The 20,549-nt window shown below is 40.5% G+C and overlaps 1 protein-coding gene and 1 long non-coding RNA gene across 2 annotated transcripts in view; one reads left to right on the top strand and one right to left on the bottom strand.

Annotated features, from left to right (window-relative positions):
- The window catches only part of LOC103724019 (BEACH domain-containing protein B-like), a 124,077-nt gene that overhangs the window by 63,954 nt on the left and 39,574 nt on the right, over positions 1-20,549 (bottom strand). The window contains 4 exon segments of the mRNA XM_039132591.1: positions 3,631-3,958; positions 6,942-7,400; positions 7,817-7,870; positions 11,800-12,022. Of these exon segments, the coding sequence (XP_038988519.1) occupies positions 3,631-3,958; positions 6,942-7,400; positions 7,817-7,870; positions 11,800-12,022 (1,064 nt within the window).
- LOC120112757 lies at positions 12,029-17,240 on the top strand. Its single transcript, XR_005514423.1, has 2 exons — positions 12,029-15,805; positions 15,890-17,240. It is a non-coding gene; the product is annotated as an uncharacterized LOC120112757 (long non-coding RNA).

A 20,549-nucleotide genomic window follows, 5' to 3' on the forward strand; every position in this document is an offset into this window, starting at 1 on the left:
AAGAATGCTATCTGGGTTATAACCAGTTTCAGATCTCACTGGAACTCTAGCTCTGAAAGGAGACCTCTAGTTAATATGGCTGTGGAGGAGCCCATCCAAATATGCCAGCAACAAAATCTAACCCGTAAGATGCTCTAGATTGAGTATGGTAATAACCAGCGGAAGACAATGCCTGCCTCAGACGCACCATATTCATATCTGTATCCGTATGGCTTATAGGCTACTTGTGGCAGCGAGTAACAGGATCCAACATACAACTCAGAACCCGATAGGTCTATAGATCCATGACAACTAGAACTATTATTACTACTCTTTCTGATCTCCGAATCTAAATGAACTGACTCCACACTCTCCATCAAGGCTGCAGCTGCTCTTTCACCTTTCTGACTCTCGTATCTCTTCGAAGTCTTCCGTCTTCAAGAGTCTTCTCTTCGAGATTGAGCGGTTAGGGTTTCTTCTCGCTTTGCCACCCCACCACGAGAGAAAGAGAGCGGCAAATCGCTTGCCGGCCTCCGCTGGTGTCCGGCCCTCTATCTTCCTCTCTCGCTCGCTCTCTTTCTCTTTTCCTATCTCCCACGGTTCCTCTCTCGGTATGGGCCCGCCATGGCCCGTACCAAGTCGTCCCGCTGGAGAACCGATATGGTGACCAATACCGATTCCTCCGACCTTGAACAGTACACAATGCATGTCCAACGATACATACCTAGCAAAGTAGTCATTCAGCATCCCAATACACAACTTCAGATAAATCGATACATAATTTTCAAACTATGATGTTTATCAATAGACACTGCATGGCCAAATAATACACAACTAACAAAATAATCATTTAACATTCTAATACACACCTCTGAATAAATCGATACATAGTTTTTAAAACATGGTATTCACCAGTACATACAACATGGCCAAATGATACACGCTGGCAAAGTAGTCATTCAGCATCCTAATACACATCTTTAGATAAATTGATACACAATTTTCAAAACATGGTATTCATCAGGACATAATACATGGTCAGATGATATGCACTTATTGGCTTCCAGATCCATACTTTAAGCTCCTTTGATAAATCCAATAGCGATCCAATACACAATGTTAGATAAATTGATACATAGTTTCCAGAACATGTTGTTCACTAGTATATATACATGGACAGATGATACACATTTAGCAAAATAATAATCCAGCATCCCAAAACACACCTCTAGATAAAGCGATACACATTTTCCAAAATATGTTGTTCGCTAGTACATACTAAATGGCTAGATGATGCCCACTAGCAAAATAGTCATCCAGCATCCCAACACCTACCTATAGGTAAATATATAGTTTTCAGAACATGGTATTCACTAGTATACACTATATGGTAATACACACACACCAGCTTGTTGATACACACTATAAGTTTCTTTGATCTTGGAAAAGAGAGAAGGATTTGGAGAAGGAACTCAGGAAGGAGACGGAAGGTCTCACGGATGAGAGGGATGGCTTGACGAGGAAGAAGATGGATAGACAAAAGCTTGATGAGGAAGAAGAGAGGATGCATGCAGATGGCCTCTTTTAGCCACAGGACTGATGGACTCTATTAGTAGGAGTCCCATCCCGATTTGACTTTTGAGTTTCCTCTTTAAGATGGATGCTAGAGGAAATGTGGAAAAATAGAAAGCTTGGCCCATACGATATTCTATGACGTGCACACCAAAGGATTTTTTCCCCAAATTAGGTCGTCTTAATCCATCACAACAAGGATGAAAATGAATATAAACCCAAAACAGAAAGGTGCAAAAGAACCTTTAAGCTCTACATTGAACAATATCAAGTGGTATAGCAAGTGCTAGTCTGGAAGTTGCCTATTTGGAGCAATTCAGGATGGTTCACCACTTCACCTAAATACTGATGCTAGGGACATGCTGGTTTCCACTAGTAAAGGGTATCATGGCATAGCTCCTAAATCTCTCATGCTTATAAAAGGTCAAACCCTCCTATGTCTAAAAATTTTGTGAACCATTTTTCACTACTACTATCAACAACTTAGTCTCGCCCTACTTTCTAGTATCCTTCAACTTGAATTGAGATTCTCTCCAAATTAGAGGCTCTCTCTAGCCTACACCATTACAACCTCTTTCAAGCAACTTCTAAACTTCCTTATGTAAACTCATTTAATTTGATCACTATATCAATATCAGTGTCCAAACCATGGTCTGCCAATCCGAGCCGAACTGCCCGATTCGGCCCGTACTGAGCCGACCAGACGGAGGACCTGGTCGGTTCACCTGTTTTATTCAGGATCGGCTTCAACCGGCCAGAACCAGTACCAAACAGGTCCGAACCGGCCAGTTGCGTGCGAAACCGATGTGAATCGTCCGATTCACACCAAGTCGGACCGGTTCCGAACCGGCCCCCCTCCCCCACCTCTTTCTTTTGTTTTAAAGAGTGGTTGGGAAGCCTCTATTTCTTTTGTTTTAAAGAGTGGTTAGGTAGGCCCAAGAAACTTCCCGGGCCTTCCTAGCCTTTTCGAATACTCCCCTTTCTCGTGGCAAAAAATATCTGATACAGCACGAGTGAAGGAGGATCCAACCCTAAATAAGGTATACTTCCTCTCCCTAATCTCATTTCCTCTCTTTTTTTGGGACACTAAAAAATACCTTGAAATTTGCAAAATAAGGAGAGAGATTTTGGCTTGAAATTAAAAAATTTTGTGATTTTTAAGAAAAGTTAGCAAGTGATTTGCCGACTTCACTTAAAAATCGCAAGTTTTTTCAAGGACGTGGCTGGAACCTGTTTCGTTCAAAATAGTGGCAGCAGTCGTGGTCTTGCTTCCCACCGTCGAGGCGGGCCTCCGCCGGCACTCCGCCCGCCTGTGCCGGCACTCTCTCCCTCCCTCCCCCGCTAGTTCTCTCTTTCTTTCTCCTTCTCCGGCTCCAGCAACGCGTTCCGTTTTTGTTGCCGAAACCGTCTGGTTCGGGATGGTTCCGCCGACACTGCTATTAAAGAGAGACTTCATATCATTTTATAGGTATTAGAACCATCAAAAATGATTGGTCAGATGCCAAGAGAAGTCATATATGTGTCGTTATATCAACACAATTTTCACTCGCAGCTTTTCGATATTTTTTCAGCAAATGGTTTTGCAGTACATAAATAATTTTTACAGCCAATTCCACAATTTTTGACACCTAAGGTAAACAAATCTACAATGGACATGGCACAAGAACACTGCATAACAGCTACTATACTATACCAACTAAATGCAAAAGGTGTTAGAACTGCACCTACTATGGGAAATGGTGATCCATGTCAGTCACAACAAGGTATGGTACAAAATACAAGAGTAGTTTGAGGAATATATGAGCAACCTGCAACACCAGCAACATATAATACAGAGACCGACTTATGCTTGAAACTTAGAAATCTACCTTTATCATCCACAAAACTTATGAACTACAGAGATTATGCTAGCCAAGATATGCAAATTCACAGATTGCACAATTGAAAAGCAGTGAATAAATTTTTCGGTCGCTGCTTTTACTCTACATCTAATTCTCTAAGCATGATACATGTTTTCTTACACTAGATATAATACACATATGAATTTATTAGGAATACAGCACATAAAAAAAAAATTACCAAGTTATTTGTATTTCCACTTAGAGTTGCAACAAACTCCAAGAAGGAAATGGCTTCCACTTGAAGAATGTCTACTTTGATCGGTTTTGCTTGATCCTTGGAGCTCTCAGTGGTAGAAGGTAGTTCAGATTTTACCAGAACACTGTCACCCTGTGCATCAATCTCTGCATCAACTTCTTCTGAAGATGGCCTAAAATAGAAGAATTTCTCTGAAAAAATTAAGTCCCAAATTCGCTCCTCCCGGAAGGTTTCAAGTAGAGCTGGTGCAGAAACAAGAACCTTTCTAAATGCACAAAGGATGTAATGTTGCAAAGTATTGGCTACAATCCTGCAGCAAAGGTCATAAAGATGAATGAAGGTTTATCAATTTAAAAAAGGAAAAAAGAGTATAGGGGACCAAAATACAATATTACAATATCAGATTTCATTAATTCTAGCACCTAGATAAGCTCCATTATACAGTTAGACTGAATATATTGGCATTTGTGGATGACCACAATACATAGGTAGAGCATGCACAGAAAGCAAGAATTCATGCCAAATTAGTTCAAAATAACATTTTCATATCTCAAAACAAGCATTTATAGGCAGAAAAATTATAATTTCAGATAAGGAAATCCACCACCAAATGGGCTGGGACATCTCAAATCTAACCTGGACGCGAACCAACCACAATGAAACTTTGATTGTTGTATTTATTCAGGGATTAGGATCTATGGCAGTTCGTCTCACTGCTTTTAAATACAGTGCATACTGCCAAATGTGTATGTGGTTGCTTGACCGCACCAACATTGTTGCCTATATGCAGTCATATATGGACCAAAAAGGCAGTCCAGTTAGCATTATGTGGCAGCACATACAGCTTGCTTAGTACTGCAGAGTTCCGTATGTGAGCCCGCTTAGCATTCTGGAACCACATATGCAGCTTGTGGGCCCATGCAAGTGAAGTGGGTTTAAACTGATAACTGGGTTTGATGTGGGTTTCAGATGGACCTAACACGGGTGGATATTAAAATGTTGATCATATTATCATTATAGCTATTAGGAATTAGGTACTGAACAATAAGAGCACTCATTGTTAGTTGTTATTTTTATTATTATTGTTATCGTCTACCAAAAAAATATTACTATCATTATTATTGTTATTATTCTGTTTAATATATTATATTATTTAAAATAGTTAAAATATAGTAATTGCAGATGCACCTGTATATGCAGTCCCTTGACTACCTGCATACTGCAACCCCCTTTTAAACACTGGTTCATAGAACACAATCAATTTAGTAGAAATCAGACCCAATCAGTCTGGGAAGAGGCGACTTACCCTGAGTAAGACTCACTATCTCATGCATCAATCACCTTGGATAACCAAAACATCCCAAAAATCCCAAAAATGAAATGAAAGCTCTTTCTCAAGTTTGAATAACCAAAACATAATAGAAAACAAATACTAGCTCAAGTTTCATTTGATTCAGAAATCACAAAAGTTTCATGTTAAACTTTTAGAGTGATGAATTTTTTTATCATTTTAACTGCATACCTCACCTGTACGCTCCACATGATCATGCAATCTCCTGAATGATTTGTTAATATGAGCCAGGCAATTCAGAACCTCTTGAAAATTTGTGCTCTGACCTATTGCTTTATTTAAGTTTAACTATGAGATAGACATGCATACCAGCTAATACTTCATAAAAAAAAGCAGTTCAAACATGGTTAATTATCTTGAGAACCAACTACTGAAAAGAGGCTCAAGCGCATGTAAATAGGCTCACAAGTATAATAGAAAGGTGATGCTACAATATGAAGAAGAATAGGATCATATGATGAACCATTTTCAGCATATTGTGACATACTTCAACCACGATTGAGAGTACGTTATAAATTCACTGTTGCTAAAATGCTAAACACCAGTGAAGTGATTAAATAGGCCACATTCAGTGGTAGCAACATCTGAAGAAAATAATAGCAAAATTTTTCTTTTGGATGCCCATTAATGATTTCACAACTCTCTAAATTTCTTTAAATTTTGCATGCATATGTTCCCCGTTTCGAGCAACTGTGAGACTGGTTCTCTCTGCCATATATTCAAGCAATTAGAAAAATAGAGAAAGCAGAGATGAGAAGGAAGCTTGACAATATATGGAGTGAAATTAGTCAAACCATCAATGCTTTTATTCTCACATACATTACATATATACAGATATGTGCATGCATATTTTAGTATGTAGTCCTATTTCATGAGATATTATTTTACAAATTTCCCCCTTAATCTCATTCTAATTTCTTTATATGGGTGACTTCAGGGTTCTCTGCTCTAGTTTCCAAGGAGGAAAAAAAGGCCACTAAAGTTACTTTCTTACTCTTATTCTTTTTTATTTCTTTTCTTCTAAACTAATCAATCAAGGGGACTGCTTCCAAAACCTACAAAGCAGGTGTTTTGATTCAAGCCTTCAGACAAAAAGGTTTTTCATGAAATAATTTTTTGGCCCATGATTTTTTCAATTAAACCCAATATTTCACTCAGATTTTTAAACACAATATCTCCTTCACTTTGCTCCCACCTTCAAATGGTGGAAAAGGCTACACTAGCACTGTATTGGTACGGTATAGTATGGAGTCTTTTCGGCATACCGAGTGTCAGTACGCCTCCCGTACCGGATACTGCTACCAAACTGGTATAATACAATATGGTATGGGGTGTACCGTCCGGTTCTTCTTGGTTCTGCGAATCCTGTTTTGTAGGGTATCACTCAGTTTGCAGTTGGTTTGAACTTGGTTTGGGGTGAATTGACCATGATCCACCTCTAAACCTCTATATCCAGGATCATTTGGATCAGTCTAGGCAGTATTTTCCCAAACCAATGCCCCCCTTGTATTACCAAGGTGTTGGTATGATAATTATCGATGGGCACATACAATACCGACTAATGTTTCAAACCTTATTTCTACTTGGGATTTGGAATTTCTCTTCTTTGAATTTCCTTCATTTTTTTATCAAGGAAATAAAGTTGACTCCATTTTTGTCTCAATGGCTATGATGCGGCAAGAAATATCTTATGTAATGACAACAACAGCAGTACATGTTCATTAGGTTCAAGTAGAGATTGAGACTAAATATGAAATTTGTTAAGTCAAGCATCAAGTAGCCAATCAAAATTTTGGAAGAGAAACTCATTAATAGTTAAAATCAATATAAAGGTTCAGGAAATAGTAACAGACATAGAACTAGTGCACATACGAATGTTGTAGGTAAGCATTAACAAAACTTATTCCAGTACTCTGAACAACAAATCAACTAAAGAATTCACCTTATATGGTTAGGTAATTGCCTTTCATTGGCACAGGCCTTAATGCATGGAAAAACTGTAAGAAGAACCTTCACGACCCATCTTATAGAAAGTTCCCAATATGCCAGCGAGATAGGTAGGGAACTCTGACCAACAGATGCCTGACCATGATGAAAGTCGATATCTTCAGGAGCAAGGAGGAAAGAACAAAGTGCTCTACTCAATTTGATAGAATATGCCTTCCATTCTGTTATGTTAAGATAGTACGTTTCATCTTGAACGGAAGTCTCTGCTGAAAGTATCCTTTCAGTGCTGTTTTTGGTAGAGTTCAAATTGATCACTTGAGATTCACGCATAGATGAACTCATCATTTGTTGATTAAGCTCCTGAAGCGTAAAAGCAGGCCAGCATATGCTGTTTGCAAATTTATGTATGCGTCCATTTTCATATAGAAACTGCATATTGTTCAAGTTGCCAAAGCTGAAGCAGTTGTTAAGGACGCAATAGATGACGTGGACTGATGAGATATTACATGGATGGAAAACTACATTAAGTTTGGAATCAAAACACTCAAGTAAGATCTTCCTATGAGATACCACAGGAACATCAATAACAAGAATCTTTCACATGTCATTAACATACATTCAAACTTTAAGAAAGGAGGGTAACCTTGCATAAAATTTGGGGCAGTACAGAATTAAACAAGTGTATCATTACATATCATATGTATTTACATTTTATATCATTTACATATGTTTGTACATGCACATATCCATAGGCAAAAGCACACAAGACTTTCTGTAAATGTAGTTCCAAAATGCAATTCAAAATTTAAAAATTTTATATCCTCTCAGTTCAATTTCATTTAGCAGAAGCAAGATAGGAATTTAGGATACATAGACTCCCTTAAGACTTCCAATGAAAGAATTTGGAGCCGGAAAATTCCACTTCTGTAGAAGAAATTCTTTTCGTCAGTAAATTAAAGTCATAATTTGAATGGTGTACACCTTGCACACAGATATCAGAAGGAAAATGTAAGACAAAAACAAACCAAGACGAGCATGTCCAAGGATAAATACATCTGAAACATTATAAACGCTGTGCAGAAACATGTGCATGCATGTTGTACATATGAATGCATTTATGCATAGAAAAGAAGATGAAAGATTATCTTCCTTGAATAACAGAATAATCATCAATATGTTGCAGATCTATAATAGAAGTATGATGGCAGACGTATTTGCACTAATGAACATAGTATATACAACATTCTTCTCAAAATTATATAATTTAGGGTTTGGATCATGGTCTGTCGTACCGGTCGGTACGGGCCGGTACCGGCCGGTACATACCGGTACCGGACTCTACCGGTACGGTACAGCTATATATTTCGATACCGACGCGTACCGGCCGGTACCGACGCGTACCGGCCCGTACCGACTCGGTACCGGCCCATACCGAACTGGTACCGGCCTGAACCGACCAGTCCATACCGGCTCCATTTTTTTTTGGCTTTTAGCCCCATCGGTACAGTACCGGTTCGGCTCGGTTTGGTTCGGTACCGTACCGGTACCGATGCCCACCGGTACGTCGGTACAGTCGGTACCGCGTACCTTGGTTTGGATTTTATGTTGAAGATCAAATTGGCCCTTAGCAATCTAGATTCTTTGGAACAAGACCAGATATTGTTACAGGATCTAGATCCATATAACGGATCCCTTGTACATAAGTGCCAGGTCCATCAAAGTTATATATCAACCAAGAGGGATGTCAATTTGCGTTGACTCATTTTTAGAATTTTGACTTCTAGACTGACTAATTTATATCACTAAGAACCAATAAGCCTTCAACACAAATTAGCAACATCCTTAAAGTTTTGAAGTTCCAATGTAATGAAAATAAATTTGAGAGTTGTGGAAGCTGAGATCTCCACAGAAACTTTCCTGCTCTTCCTAGTGTTTGTCATACATTTTTCTTATTTTTCCACAACCTTCTAGCTTATAGGATAACTAAGTATTGTTTTGAAGTGTTAAATTATTTTTGTTAAGCACAAGCCAATCTATGATAGATTTATCTGCAGAACAGAAAAACAACTCTTAAACTCAACTTAACTAAGCCTTAATTCCAAAATAGCCGGGGTCAGTTACATGAATCCTTATGCTTCGTTCAACTCACTTTAGGGCCACACTTTATGAGAGATGTTGAGATATCAAGTCTTTCCTTACTACTTTATCCCATATGATTTTTGGTCTACCTTTACCTCTCTTTCCTTCTATATATCAAATCACTATTTCAACATAGTGCACTATGTTGTACATGTTCAAACCCTCTAAATTATCCTTCTCTTAATTTGTTCTCAATTGGTATTACCTCTACCATTTTACGAATGGCGCTATTTCTTAATCTATCTTTTCTTGTATTATTACGCATCCATCTCAACATTCTCATTTCGGCCGTACTCATCTTGCCCGCATATTATTTTCAAACTACTAAACATTCTGTACCATAAAGCATATCTGATCGTATGGTTGTTCTATAAAATTTTCCCTTCAACTTGGTAGGTATCCTATAATCACATAATATCCAAGTTGCAATTGGTATCAAAAGATTTCCAACCTAAGGGTGTGAGCAGTTTGAGTTCAAGTCAGATCTTAGCAAGACCCAACTCCAAAATCCAATAAGGTAATCTAGTTCAAATTCAGATTTGGATTTCCTTTTATTGGCTTCAAGTCATGTTCAAATCCATAATCAGATACCCAATAGCTCTATAGTACAATTCTTTAGTTTTGGTCTTTGTTAATATTTTTCAAAACTTACGTTTTTTAAGTACAATAACCTTACAGCAATGAAGCTATTAATTTAATAATAACAGCCATATAAAGGTGGAATTATTAATTCAGTAAGTACAAAACTCATATTTGAAATGTTATTTGTTTATTTTTCCCTTACAATGACCCGAAGTAGTTTCCATGTAAACAATCGCATTGACTTGTTGGATAATCAGTTATCATCTGCAGTCATAGTCCAACCATACGATGAGGGAAAAATTGTTTCCTAAGTAAAGGTCATTCTATAAACTGAATTTAATTTAGATGATTATGATGTTCACAATAAGAAAATTTTGTGCATCTTTTCTATTAGTTTTAAGGGCCTTCCGCTAATTGTTTTGTATTTTTTTTTGTCATAATAGGAGGCCATAATTAGCTTAGATGGTGGCAATATACTTACTGAATAACCAAATATGACATTTCTTTGTAGGATATCATATTTACAGCTCATGTTGCTGGAAATATTTTAATCCAAACATGTTTTTTTTTGTTGGTTTACATCTGGTGGGCCTTTTGTTTTCAGTCATCTAATTTACAATTGACTCATATTTCCAATTCTTCACATTGTTTATAATTTTGAAAGTTCTGAAGGAAATTAAAAGATTTTTACAAATCATGTCCTCATACATGATACAGAATCATCTATTTTCAACAACTTATGATTCGATTCCCAACCTGACAACATTGATTAACATCATTACTTCATTTCCAACAAAAAAATAATAATTTAGTAACATGTGCTCTTCTATCACTTGTAAGTTATACTTTTATTAAAGTAAGTACTACCACAAATTACAATAGATTGAAATGGCAACGGGCACCATAACTGACCATATCATAATGTTACACAGGCATTTAGGGTCAACATTCTAAAGCCACCTTTGCCAACCATTTCTATCAAAGACCAGTTACTTAGCTACTGCTAGCCTTTTCAAATCAATATCACAATTTATGTGCATGTTATTTTAGGTATTCATCTCTACTATAGCAGATCCTTTGAAACTAAACTTCAGCCTTTGGCCCTCTGCTTATTGGGGCTTTCTCAATCCTTTATTACCCACATACATATCATTTTACAATACTTCTCATTGCTTCAACTAATGCAACTTCACTACCTCTAACATATTCATCTTTAACAATTTCTTCCTATTTTGCATACAATCACCTTGACCTTCTCGTATCTGCATGCTCATGTTGCATGCCAGCCAGCTCAGACATTCTTTATTATCCATCTTTTTTGATTATTAGACACTGCAATATTTATTAATGGCTACTAGATGTTTTGTCTAGTCCGTTGACAAGTGTTGGACATAGCATATAGAAAAGTGTCTCTATACCCCATTTGTCTACTAGCTCTTCTATACAACATCCCAAGTTAATGAAAATGATTGTATCTTGCTTACTGAGTCAATATTTGATGGCAATTTTATATTTCAATTTTTGATGGCAATCTTCAAATCAAAATAAAGATAAGGCTTAAACTGATAAAGTTTCCAAGAGTTTAAAGTGGCATGTTTCTCAAATTAGTGACCAAAAGTTTAGCTGCAGCAGGTGGACTAGACATTACTGTAATCAAGTTTTGAACATACATCTTGCAAGCATGTAACTGTTATTGACTTATATACCATCAGCCACCTTAGAAAATGGAAAAGGGTGCCAGAAATTAACTAAAACCATATTATTATTTTTTTATAAAGGAACTTCAATTCCACAGGAAATCAGGTAACAAAGTTGTAAGCATGGAAGTCTGCAGCAAAGTTATTCACATGGTGTCTAATGTGAGAACCATCATGGCAAGCAGATAGAAGATTCCACAGCATAGTCACATAATGAAAAATGCAAAACCAGCAGAAAGGGCAAATTATTTTAAAAAATTTAAACCAAGTCCATCATAATTTAAATTGAAATGTTCAAAAATTCAATATAATCTCAAATTGATTTAGCAAGGAATGTAATGACTCATCATATATCTGAGAAACAAACAAAAGAATGAAGTTTCAAGAACATGTAAGAATTTGAAAGGGCCAACTTCACCACTATCCAAGGACAACCTTTCATCTCCAGAAAGAATGGTATGCTTTGAAACTAAACATTGGCTTGAGGGAAGTCCAAGTCCATCCATCAGAACTTCGAGTCCTCCAATGCTTCTGAAATGATTTTGTGCCCGCGGATTTTCAGACAGAGCTGATCTTAGAGTTCCCAGAGCTAAATAATGGAGTGACAGATCAGTCCATTGCTCCTTCAGATTCAGTCTTCTAATGACCCGTAAAAGCTCTGGAACAAAAGGTAAATTGTTCTTTTTTTTCATTTGACCAGCATAATGAGAAATTATGTGATGCTGATAATAGTTAAGAACTCTTTTGCAATGAACAGAAAATGTAAGTGAGAAAGCCATGGCCAAAAGGGCCTATCATACCTTTGTGTATTCTAAAACAAAAGTAGTTCAGCTTTGAAAAGAAAGGAATAGCAAATAACCACAAGTTTATGAAAAGGAAAGATTGGACAAAGGCAGATGCCAATATGTTCGCTGGACATTTTACAAGTAGAGATGTCTTGGCTGCTAAGTTATTTTTTATCCTTGGGCTAATGATTTGGAAGTATGATTACTAAGTGGTCAATTGAAGTATAAATCTATGCATTCATAACTTTAGGAAAAGTTCTTGGAAGCAAGGATGCTCCATTTATATCAACCAGGAGAAAGGATACAGGTCCATACCGCTCTGCACCAGCCAGTACATACCCTACCAGATATAAGCTTGTATGATAGGGGCCTGTATGCACCAGTATTACGCAAATCAGGGATACATTATGTCTTATAAAGGCATAAGACCAATATAGCACACGGTACTCTTTTTTTTTTCTTGCTCATATGTACTGAGATGTATCAAGGCGTACTGCACCTGCACTGCCTGTATCAAGGGTCTTACCACACCAACCAGCTATTGATGCAGTACCAATCCTCAAAGTTTAAAGCCTTGCAACATCATGCACCACACATTGCACAAATCTCATGTTGGATAATGCTAGGAATGTTGCACAAATATATTGAACTCTGGAAAGTCAATTGAATGAACAAAAAAACTTATCTATCATCATTCCGGTGTAGTAAATATGAGAAAGTCTGCAAAGAAATATGATTGACTGGACTGGGTATAACTCCAATGACATTAGTCATAATATCATGATGCATCCACAATCTAAAGAATGATTTGAGAAGAGTGTTCACTTTCAAAAAGTGGTTGACAAGTAGATGGACAAAGGACAAGTAGATGGACAAAGGACGCAAAGGGCAAACCAGGTCAGCATTTACTACAATGCACTTAAACGTGATGCACCTTTTTGGTTCTTTGGCTCATCCATATTAAAATAAAGAAACAGGCTGTGTCATGTAAACTCAATTTACAAATCACTTTAAACTGTTATACCACCATCATGTCAACCATGGTGCCTAACTAGGCATATGAGATTGATACTTCATTCTCATAAATAGCACACCTAGTCAGGCCCAATTCCTTGACTTCTTTTAAATTGGATAAGGATGGAAAAGTCCATAAGCTAAGCCTCTCCCAAAAGATGATCTTTCTTCCCTTTGAATAGTTCTTTATCTGTCCCTCTGTGAAGATACAGTCATACAGATATGTAGGTACTAAAAGTTGGAATCGCTTTTCTTTTCCCCTCAAAATAGTATCAAGTTTTATCCAAATAACTATACATTTGGCTTTTTAATCCTTTCAAACAATTACAGATCAGCACATAAACTACCGTACCGGCCCATACCGGCCCGGTACATACCGGTCCGGCCCTAGACCGGTACCGGATCCGCGTGAAATCCGATACCGGGTTGTTTTTTTAGCAGAGTACTAGTCGGTACCGGTTCGCACCGGTACGCAATTTTTTTTTTTAAACAACCACAGCGCCGCGCGCTGTGGTTTTTGACTTCTGTCGCTTTTGAAATGAAAGGACTGGCCGAGAGCCACTTTTTTAAACTTGATGGCCGAGACAGCAAGATTCTGCGCCTCGGCCTTCCTCACTCGTTCGATTATAAAAACCGAACGAGAGCATTCAAACTCCAGAGTTCTTAAATTCAGTGAGTCTCTGAGGAGTAACCAGAGAAGGGGATTTGAGAGATAGCCCACAAATTCAGGAGGAGGTCCTTCCCAAAAAAATCCAGCGGAGACTATTTAAGGTGTGGTTTTTTTGTCCTATGTTATTTCATTAATTTTGTTAATAAGTAACTTAAAAAAAAAGTTTATAAATTGCTTAAAAAATAAGATCATGTGAAAATTTACTCCATTAGCTTAATTTTTTGATATGTTGAAAATTTATGATAGAAATGGAGCCATCAAGAAAAACGAACCCTACAATGCGTGATGTTGGTTAGTCTTATGGGCGAAGACTTGGAAGAGAGGAGTAACGGCACCAGTTTTAATGCAACTTTTGCGACAAGATTTTCAAGGGAGGAGAGGTAACCAAGTTGAAGCAACACTTAGACGGAAATTCCGGTGAGGCTGCTACGTGCCCGAATTGTCCTAGCGAGATTCGTGTGCTGATGAGGCAGAATCTCGTTGAGGTCAAAAAAGCGAAGGAGAGGGCTTCCAAGAAGAGGGCGGAGGTCGATCGCCGAGCGGCAGAGTCACCTTCCTATCACTCTAGGGAGCCAAAGGAGGTTGAGGATCTAGATGAGGAGGAGGCAGATATTCAGGCAACCATGCAGGCAAGCCTAAATGATCAGTGGCAGCAGGAGGAGGTGGCCAGGCATAGGGCTCGATTTGGGCCCTCTGCATACGAGTCGGGTGGCGGTTCTGGAAGCACTAGACAAGATCCAGAGTTCTTGAGGACAACTTCAGTCAGGGAGGGCGTCGGCAAAGAACGTGGCCGGATTGCATCTATGCTGGGTAGTTTTGGTAGCCGAAAGAAGTCATTTAGAGAAATTCACAAGGAGCGACAATTCATGATGTAGATCTGCATGTTCTCCCCAGCAGAGATTCAAGGCAGCAGAGGGTAGACACAATGTGGATGAAGGATAAGAAGAAAACTATGTGGCGAGCTATTGGATCCTGGTTTCACTTCAACCATATCCCAGCGAATGTGGCAGACAATACATATTACAGGTCTGCCATTGCCGCCATACAAGCTGCCGGTCCCGGTGTAGTTCCTCCAGGACCGAAGGATATCTACGGTGAGCTTCTTGACAACAATAAGGAGTTGGAGAATTGAATTGACTCCTACAAAAGCAAATGGCCCATATATGGACTAACCATCATGTGCGATGGTTGGACCCATCAGACCAGGCGAAGCATCATCAATTTTCTGACATACTATGATGCGAAGACCTTCCACAAGTCGGTTGATGCTTCGGCTTATGTGCACAACACCGCATACATGCTGAAACTTATGGAGGATGTGATTGATCTGGTAGGAGAGGAGAATGTCGTGCAGGTCGTCACTGATAATGGGCCGCAATATAAAGCTGTCGGACAGATCTTGATGGAGCGGCGCCCATATATTTTCTGGACCCCATGTACTGCACATTATATCGATCTCATGCTGATGGACATTGGAAAGATCCATAGAGTGCAGCAAACGGTGGAGGCAGCCCAACGCATCACCAGATATATTTATAACCATAACTGGGTCCTTTCACTGATGAGAAAGTATGCGGGGAGAGAGATTCTGAGACCACAGTTTGCTACCAACTTCATCGCACTTGATAGCATTCTCGAGAAGAGAGGAGCCCTACGTCAGATGTTTGTCAGTTCCGAGTGGCATGATAGTAGATATTCTTATGCCGGCACTGAAGGGAGCAAGATGAAGACTTGGTGACGAGACAGTCATTCTGGCAGTGGGCTACTACAATAGTCAAAGCTATCAAATCATTATATGAAGTGCTGCGGGCCGTAGATAGCAAGATCTACCCCCAAATGAAATTTTTGTATCACATGATGGTCAAGGCAAAGGATCAGATTATGGAGGCAGATCCAGTGCATGGCTGGTCGTACATCAACATCATTGAGCGACGGTGGGGAGTGCAAATGGGTAAGAAATTACATCTAGCAGGTAAGCTAAGATATAATTATAGTGACAATTATAGTGATGGATATACTTATATAATTATGCTAAGATACTCTCGTATATGTGCAGCATACTACCTAAACCCCCGGTTTCAATACAGCATAGATGGAATTGGTATGGATGAAACACTTCTGGATGCTTTGTGTAATGTGATTTACAAGATGGAGCATGATCCAGAAAAAGCGACCCTATCTTGAAGAGGTAATTATGATTTAGTAATTACCAGCATGTGTAAATATACTGGCATCTTCAATTATTAACATGGTAGAACATGCTTATTTTTCACAGAGCAAATTTGGTGTGGACATTAGTACTGGACTGATTATTTTGCGAGATCACGGTCGTCGCAGGAGGACGGTCCAGCCACTTTCGTTGTGGTTGGATTGATTTATGTTATTTTTTTGTTACTTTATGTTAGTAGGATTAATTTGCATATTGTCATTTGAGGACCTTGTTCAGATTGTTTTCTTTGTAGGAACCTATCTGTTATTTTGTGGCCCTATATGTATATGGGGCATGCATTTGTTTTTTTTTAATGAAATGATGCATGAAAATTAGTCTTCTTCCTCTTCCTCCTCTCCTCTTTTCTTTTTCTTCCCCTCTTCTTCTCCTCTTTCACTCTGCCTCTCCATCCCTTACCTCCGTCCTACATCAGCTTTGGTATCAGAGCAGGCCCGACTTTGCCTCTGTTGCAGAAGTCAAGGGATCCAGTTTGTGGACGGACCCCCGCCGATTCCTTTTCGGCCTTTTCCTCATCTGCATTTTGCTGGAGTAATTGCACTGCGGACGTCGGATCGTACGGAGGATTGCTGCACAGCACGCATTTCGAAGAAGGGGCGTTTCCTTTCTTTCTTGTTTTCTTCTCTTTCCCTCATCTCATCTCCCGTGCAGAAAAAAAGAGCAAAGCTCTCCCGTCGGTCGCTTCCCACCCATCGCCACTCCACCGGTTCCCCCACCACACGCCGTCGTCGCCTCTGTCTCCCACCGCCTCCGTCTCCCTTCCTCTTCCCCTTTCTCTCGGTTCCCGCACAGAAAGGGAAAGCCCCGTCGCCGGCTATCCCCACAGCGGCTCGGGAGGCATATAAGCCGGCCTCTGCGTCGTGTTCCTCTCCAGTCGTCGTCGCGCTTGCACCCGCCGCCGCCGCCGCTTCGCCGCGCCGCCGATTCGCCATCGGACGCCACCGTGCCTCCCCGAAAGCTTCGGCCGCATCTTGCGGCCACCGTCCGTCGCCGGATCCAGGAGGACGCCGCCGCCGCCCCAGCACGCTTCTCCACCGGCGAACGCCTCCCCGCAACCACCGCCGCGAAATCAGGCGCGATCCCTCAAAATCGTCGGAGGTTGAAGACGATCTGCTGTGCGGGTAAGGTCTAGACCCGTTAGCCCATTACCCATTAACCCGAACAAATTCAAAAAAAAAAATCAAAATTCAAAATTCAATATTGCGGATCGGACTGTCTTAATGGGTTGGGTCTGTTAACGCGATAACCCGAGTCCATTTGGGTTAAAGAAAAAAAATGAATTTAAGTTGCTGCACGTGACGCGTAAGTCACGCACGTGCAGCGGTGTTCTTCTTTCCCTTCCCTCTTCTTCCTTATTCTCCCGATCCTTTTCCTCGTTTCTCCGATCACCGCCTTCTGCTGCCCCACGCCATCTCCTCTCCGCCGTCACCGCTTCCGCCCACGGTCACCGCTGCCACCACCATTTTCTCTTCGCACCACCGCGCCACTCCATCTCTTCCCCTCGGTCGCAGCTGCTGCTGCTCCGCCGAACGTCGCTGGCCATTTCGTACCCGCCACCACTTCCCACGTCCCTCCCACCACCGCCATTCCCCTCTGCCTTCCACTGCTATCAGCGCCCCCCGCTCTTTCCCACCACCACTGCCACGTCTGCTGCTGCACCACTGCGCTGCGCGCCGCCCCCGCTCTTCTTTGACGCCGCTGCTAGTCGCTGCCGCGCCGCCACGTTGTATTCGCCACCGTCGGTTGTCGTGCCACCACTGTCATCTCTGACAGCCCCCACTGCAACCCGCTCCAACCGCAGCCGCCATCAGCTGCTCCGACCGCCTCCACGGAAGCTATCATAGTGACGATCCTACGACGCCGTTGACCACCCTCCCGGTCCTGTTTCAGTCTGATCATCTTCCGCGTGCAAAAGTCTATCTCCAGACCAGTTTAATGCTGTTTTTCCCTTCCCTGCAGATTCAATTTGTTCATTTAATTTGGCATTAATTTTCATATTTTGTGTGTGGTAATACGTTCCACAAATCCAAAATACACGTGACCAAACACATTCACAAGACAAGCAAAAACCCTAGTAATAGCACCTCTTTAATATTAACTATAGAGCTAGATTATATCTGGGAGACCTATGTGGCTCCGTGACACCTTGCAAAGTCCGAGAACTTAGTACTACTTGACTGCACTGCTTATTGGCCTGCGCTTCATATTAATTTTCAGGTTGCAATATTTATTTGCTAGGGAGTAGTTTTAGTTTATATTGAGCATCTACTTTGCAATTTTGAATTCATTTCATGCATTAGGTCTACTTAGGAACCTTTATAGTTGGTCGGCTCATACATTTTGTCATTCATTTTATGCATCTACGTAGTGGCCGTGTCGCATCTCATCCTGAGTCTCACCTAGACATGGATTCCAAAATCGAAGCTCTATTAAAAGCTATCCAAGACACTAATGCTCAAGTCCAAAACACTAACGCCCAAGTCCAAAACACTAATGCTCAAGTCCAAAATACCAATGCCTAAGTCCAAGCAAACAATGCCCAAATTCATGACCTAACCACAATGTCCACCTAGGTTAATGCCTGACTCGATTCAATTGAGGCTTCACTTCAGAGGGTTATTGAATCCTAGAAAGCTAGTACCTCCCATTTACCGGGTCTTAAAGCGGACGACACCCTAGAACAAATCCTAGAACAACAAGGCTCTGTTCGGCAGGACAACTTTGATAATAGGTCTGTTCCAGGTCACCATCATGTCTACCCTCGCCCTAGAGAACCTGATCCCTTTCCTAATATTGATAGAGGTTACCGACATAACGTAGAAGCCCCCACTTTTGACGGTCGTCTTGACCCGAAAATCTTCTCCGATTGGTTACACGAAATGGACCACTTCTTTGAGTGGTACAACCTGTCTGAGGACAAAAAAGTTCGATTCGCTAGAATGAAACTCCTTGGTCGAGCTAAGCTGTTTTGGCAAAACACTGAACACCTGTTAGCTAGGAGACATCAACCTGCTATTATTGATTGGGTAGAAATGAAAGAAAAATACCTTCCATTAAGCTACCAAGCTGACCTCCTAGATCGATGAAATAATTTAAGACAAGGTAGCCGCACAGCTACTGATTACATCGCTCAATTTGACGAATTTATGATGCGAAGTAGTGTAGCTGAGGATGAACGTATGATCCTGAGCCGGTTTCGACGAGGCCTAAATGATGAGCTTAGGAAAACACTTATCCTTCGTGAAGTGGCCACCTTAGACCAAGCCTATACATTTGTGCAAAACTATGAGCAATTTTCCAACTCTATGTTTGCTAGGCGCCCTGACACCAGGCGGGTTCCTACTAGTACTCAACCATCTGGACCCAGGCCCCCAATCGGGTCTGTCCCACCTAAGCCGTTTTCTTCTACACCTATCCAAAACCGAGATATTAAAGGCAAAGGAGTTTTAGGTGAACCTCCAAAAACAAACTCAAGAATTCAGTGTTTTAAATGCCAAAGGTTTGGTCATGTTGCCTCCCAATGTGCAAATCAGACCCTTGTTATTGATACACAAGAACAGGCGGATGACATAGATAATTTGGAGGAACAAATTTATGAGCCCAATTTAGAGGATATTCAAGATGTCGAAGACGAACCTGAAGACGAATCACACACTTTAGGTTGTATTCGAGCTACACCCCAGATAATTGCCCACGAATCCGACCAACCCACTATGAATGTAGTAAGATGTACAATTACCTAGCCTAAGGAGACTGATGACTGAAGACGAACCTCAATTTTCCACACTTACATTAAGTGCGGAGAAAAAGATTGTAAAGTTATCATTGATAGCGGGAGCTGTATTAATGCGATATCTTCCAGCATTATCTCCGGCTTGGGTCTGACTCCAGTTTCCCAACCTCAACCATATAAGATCTCCTGGATCGACACGTCATCCATTCACATTAAGGAAAGGTGTCTTGTACCTATTCAAATCCTTTCTTACAAAGACACTATCTGGTGTGACGTAATCCCAATGAATGTAGGTCATCTGATATTAGGAAGACCTTGGTTGGTCGACCTCGATGTCACTATCTACGGTCAAACTAACTCTTGCTCTTTTGTATTCTAGGGCAAAAAAATTAAGCTTAATCCTTTACGGCCCAAAACACTAGATAAGAGTACGAACAAGAATACCTCTAAAGAAAAGGAACTCCATATCCTTAGCCCCACGAAATTTGAGAGGAGCGTATTTAATGACTCTCCGATGTTTGCTTTACTAGTTAAAGAGCTTCACCCACATCTTCAAAGCACATTCCCGGCTGAAGCCCTAGCTATCCTTGAGGAGTTCAAGGAAGTTTTCCCCGAAGATCTCCTGGATCATTTGCCCCCTCTGCGTGATATTCAGCACGCCATTGATCTAGTCCCGAGAGCTACTCTTCCTAACTTGCCCCATTATCGAATGAACCCTTCTAAGCATGCAGAGCTCCTAAGGCAAATTAAAGAGCT

This window comes from Phoenix dactylifera, chromosome 12 (genome assembly GCF_009389715.1).
Source record: "Phoenix dactylifera cultivar Barhee BC4 chromosome 12, palm_55x_up_171113_PBpolish2nd_filt_p, whole genome shotgun sequence".
Taxonomy (NCBI): domain Eukaryota; kingdom Viridiplantae; phylum Streptophyta; class Magnoliopsida; order Arecales; family Arecaceae; genus Phoenix; species Phoenix dactylifera.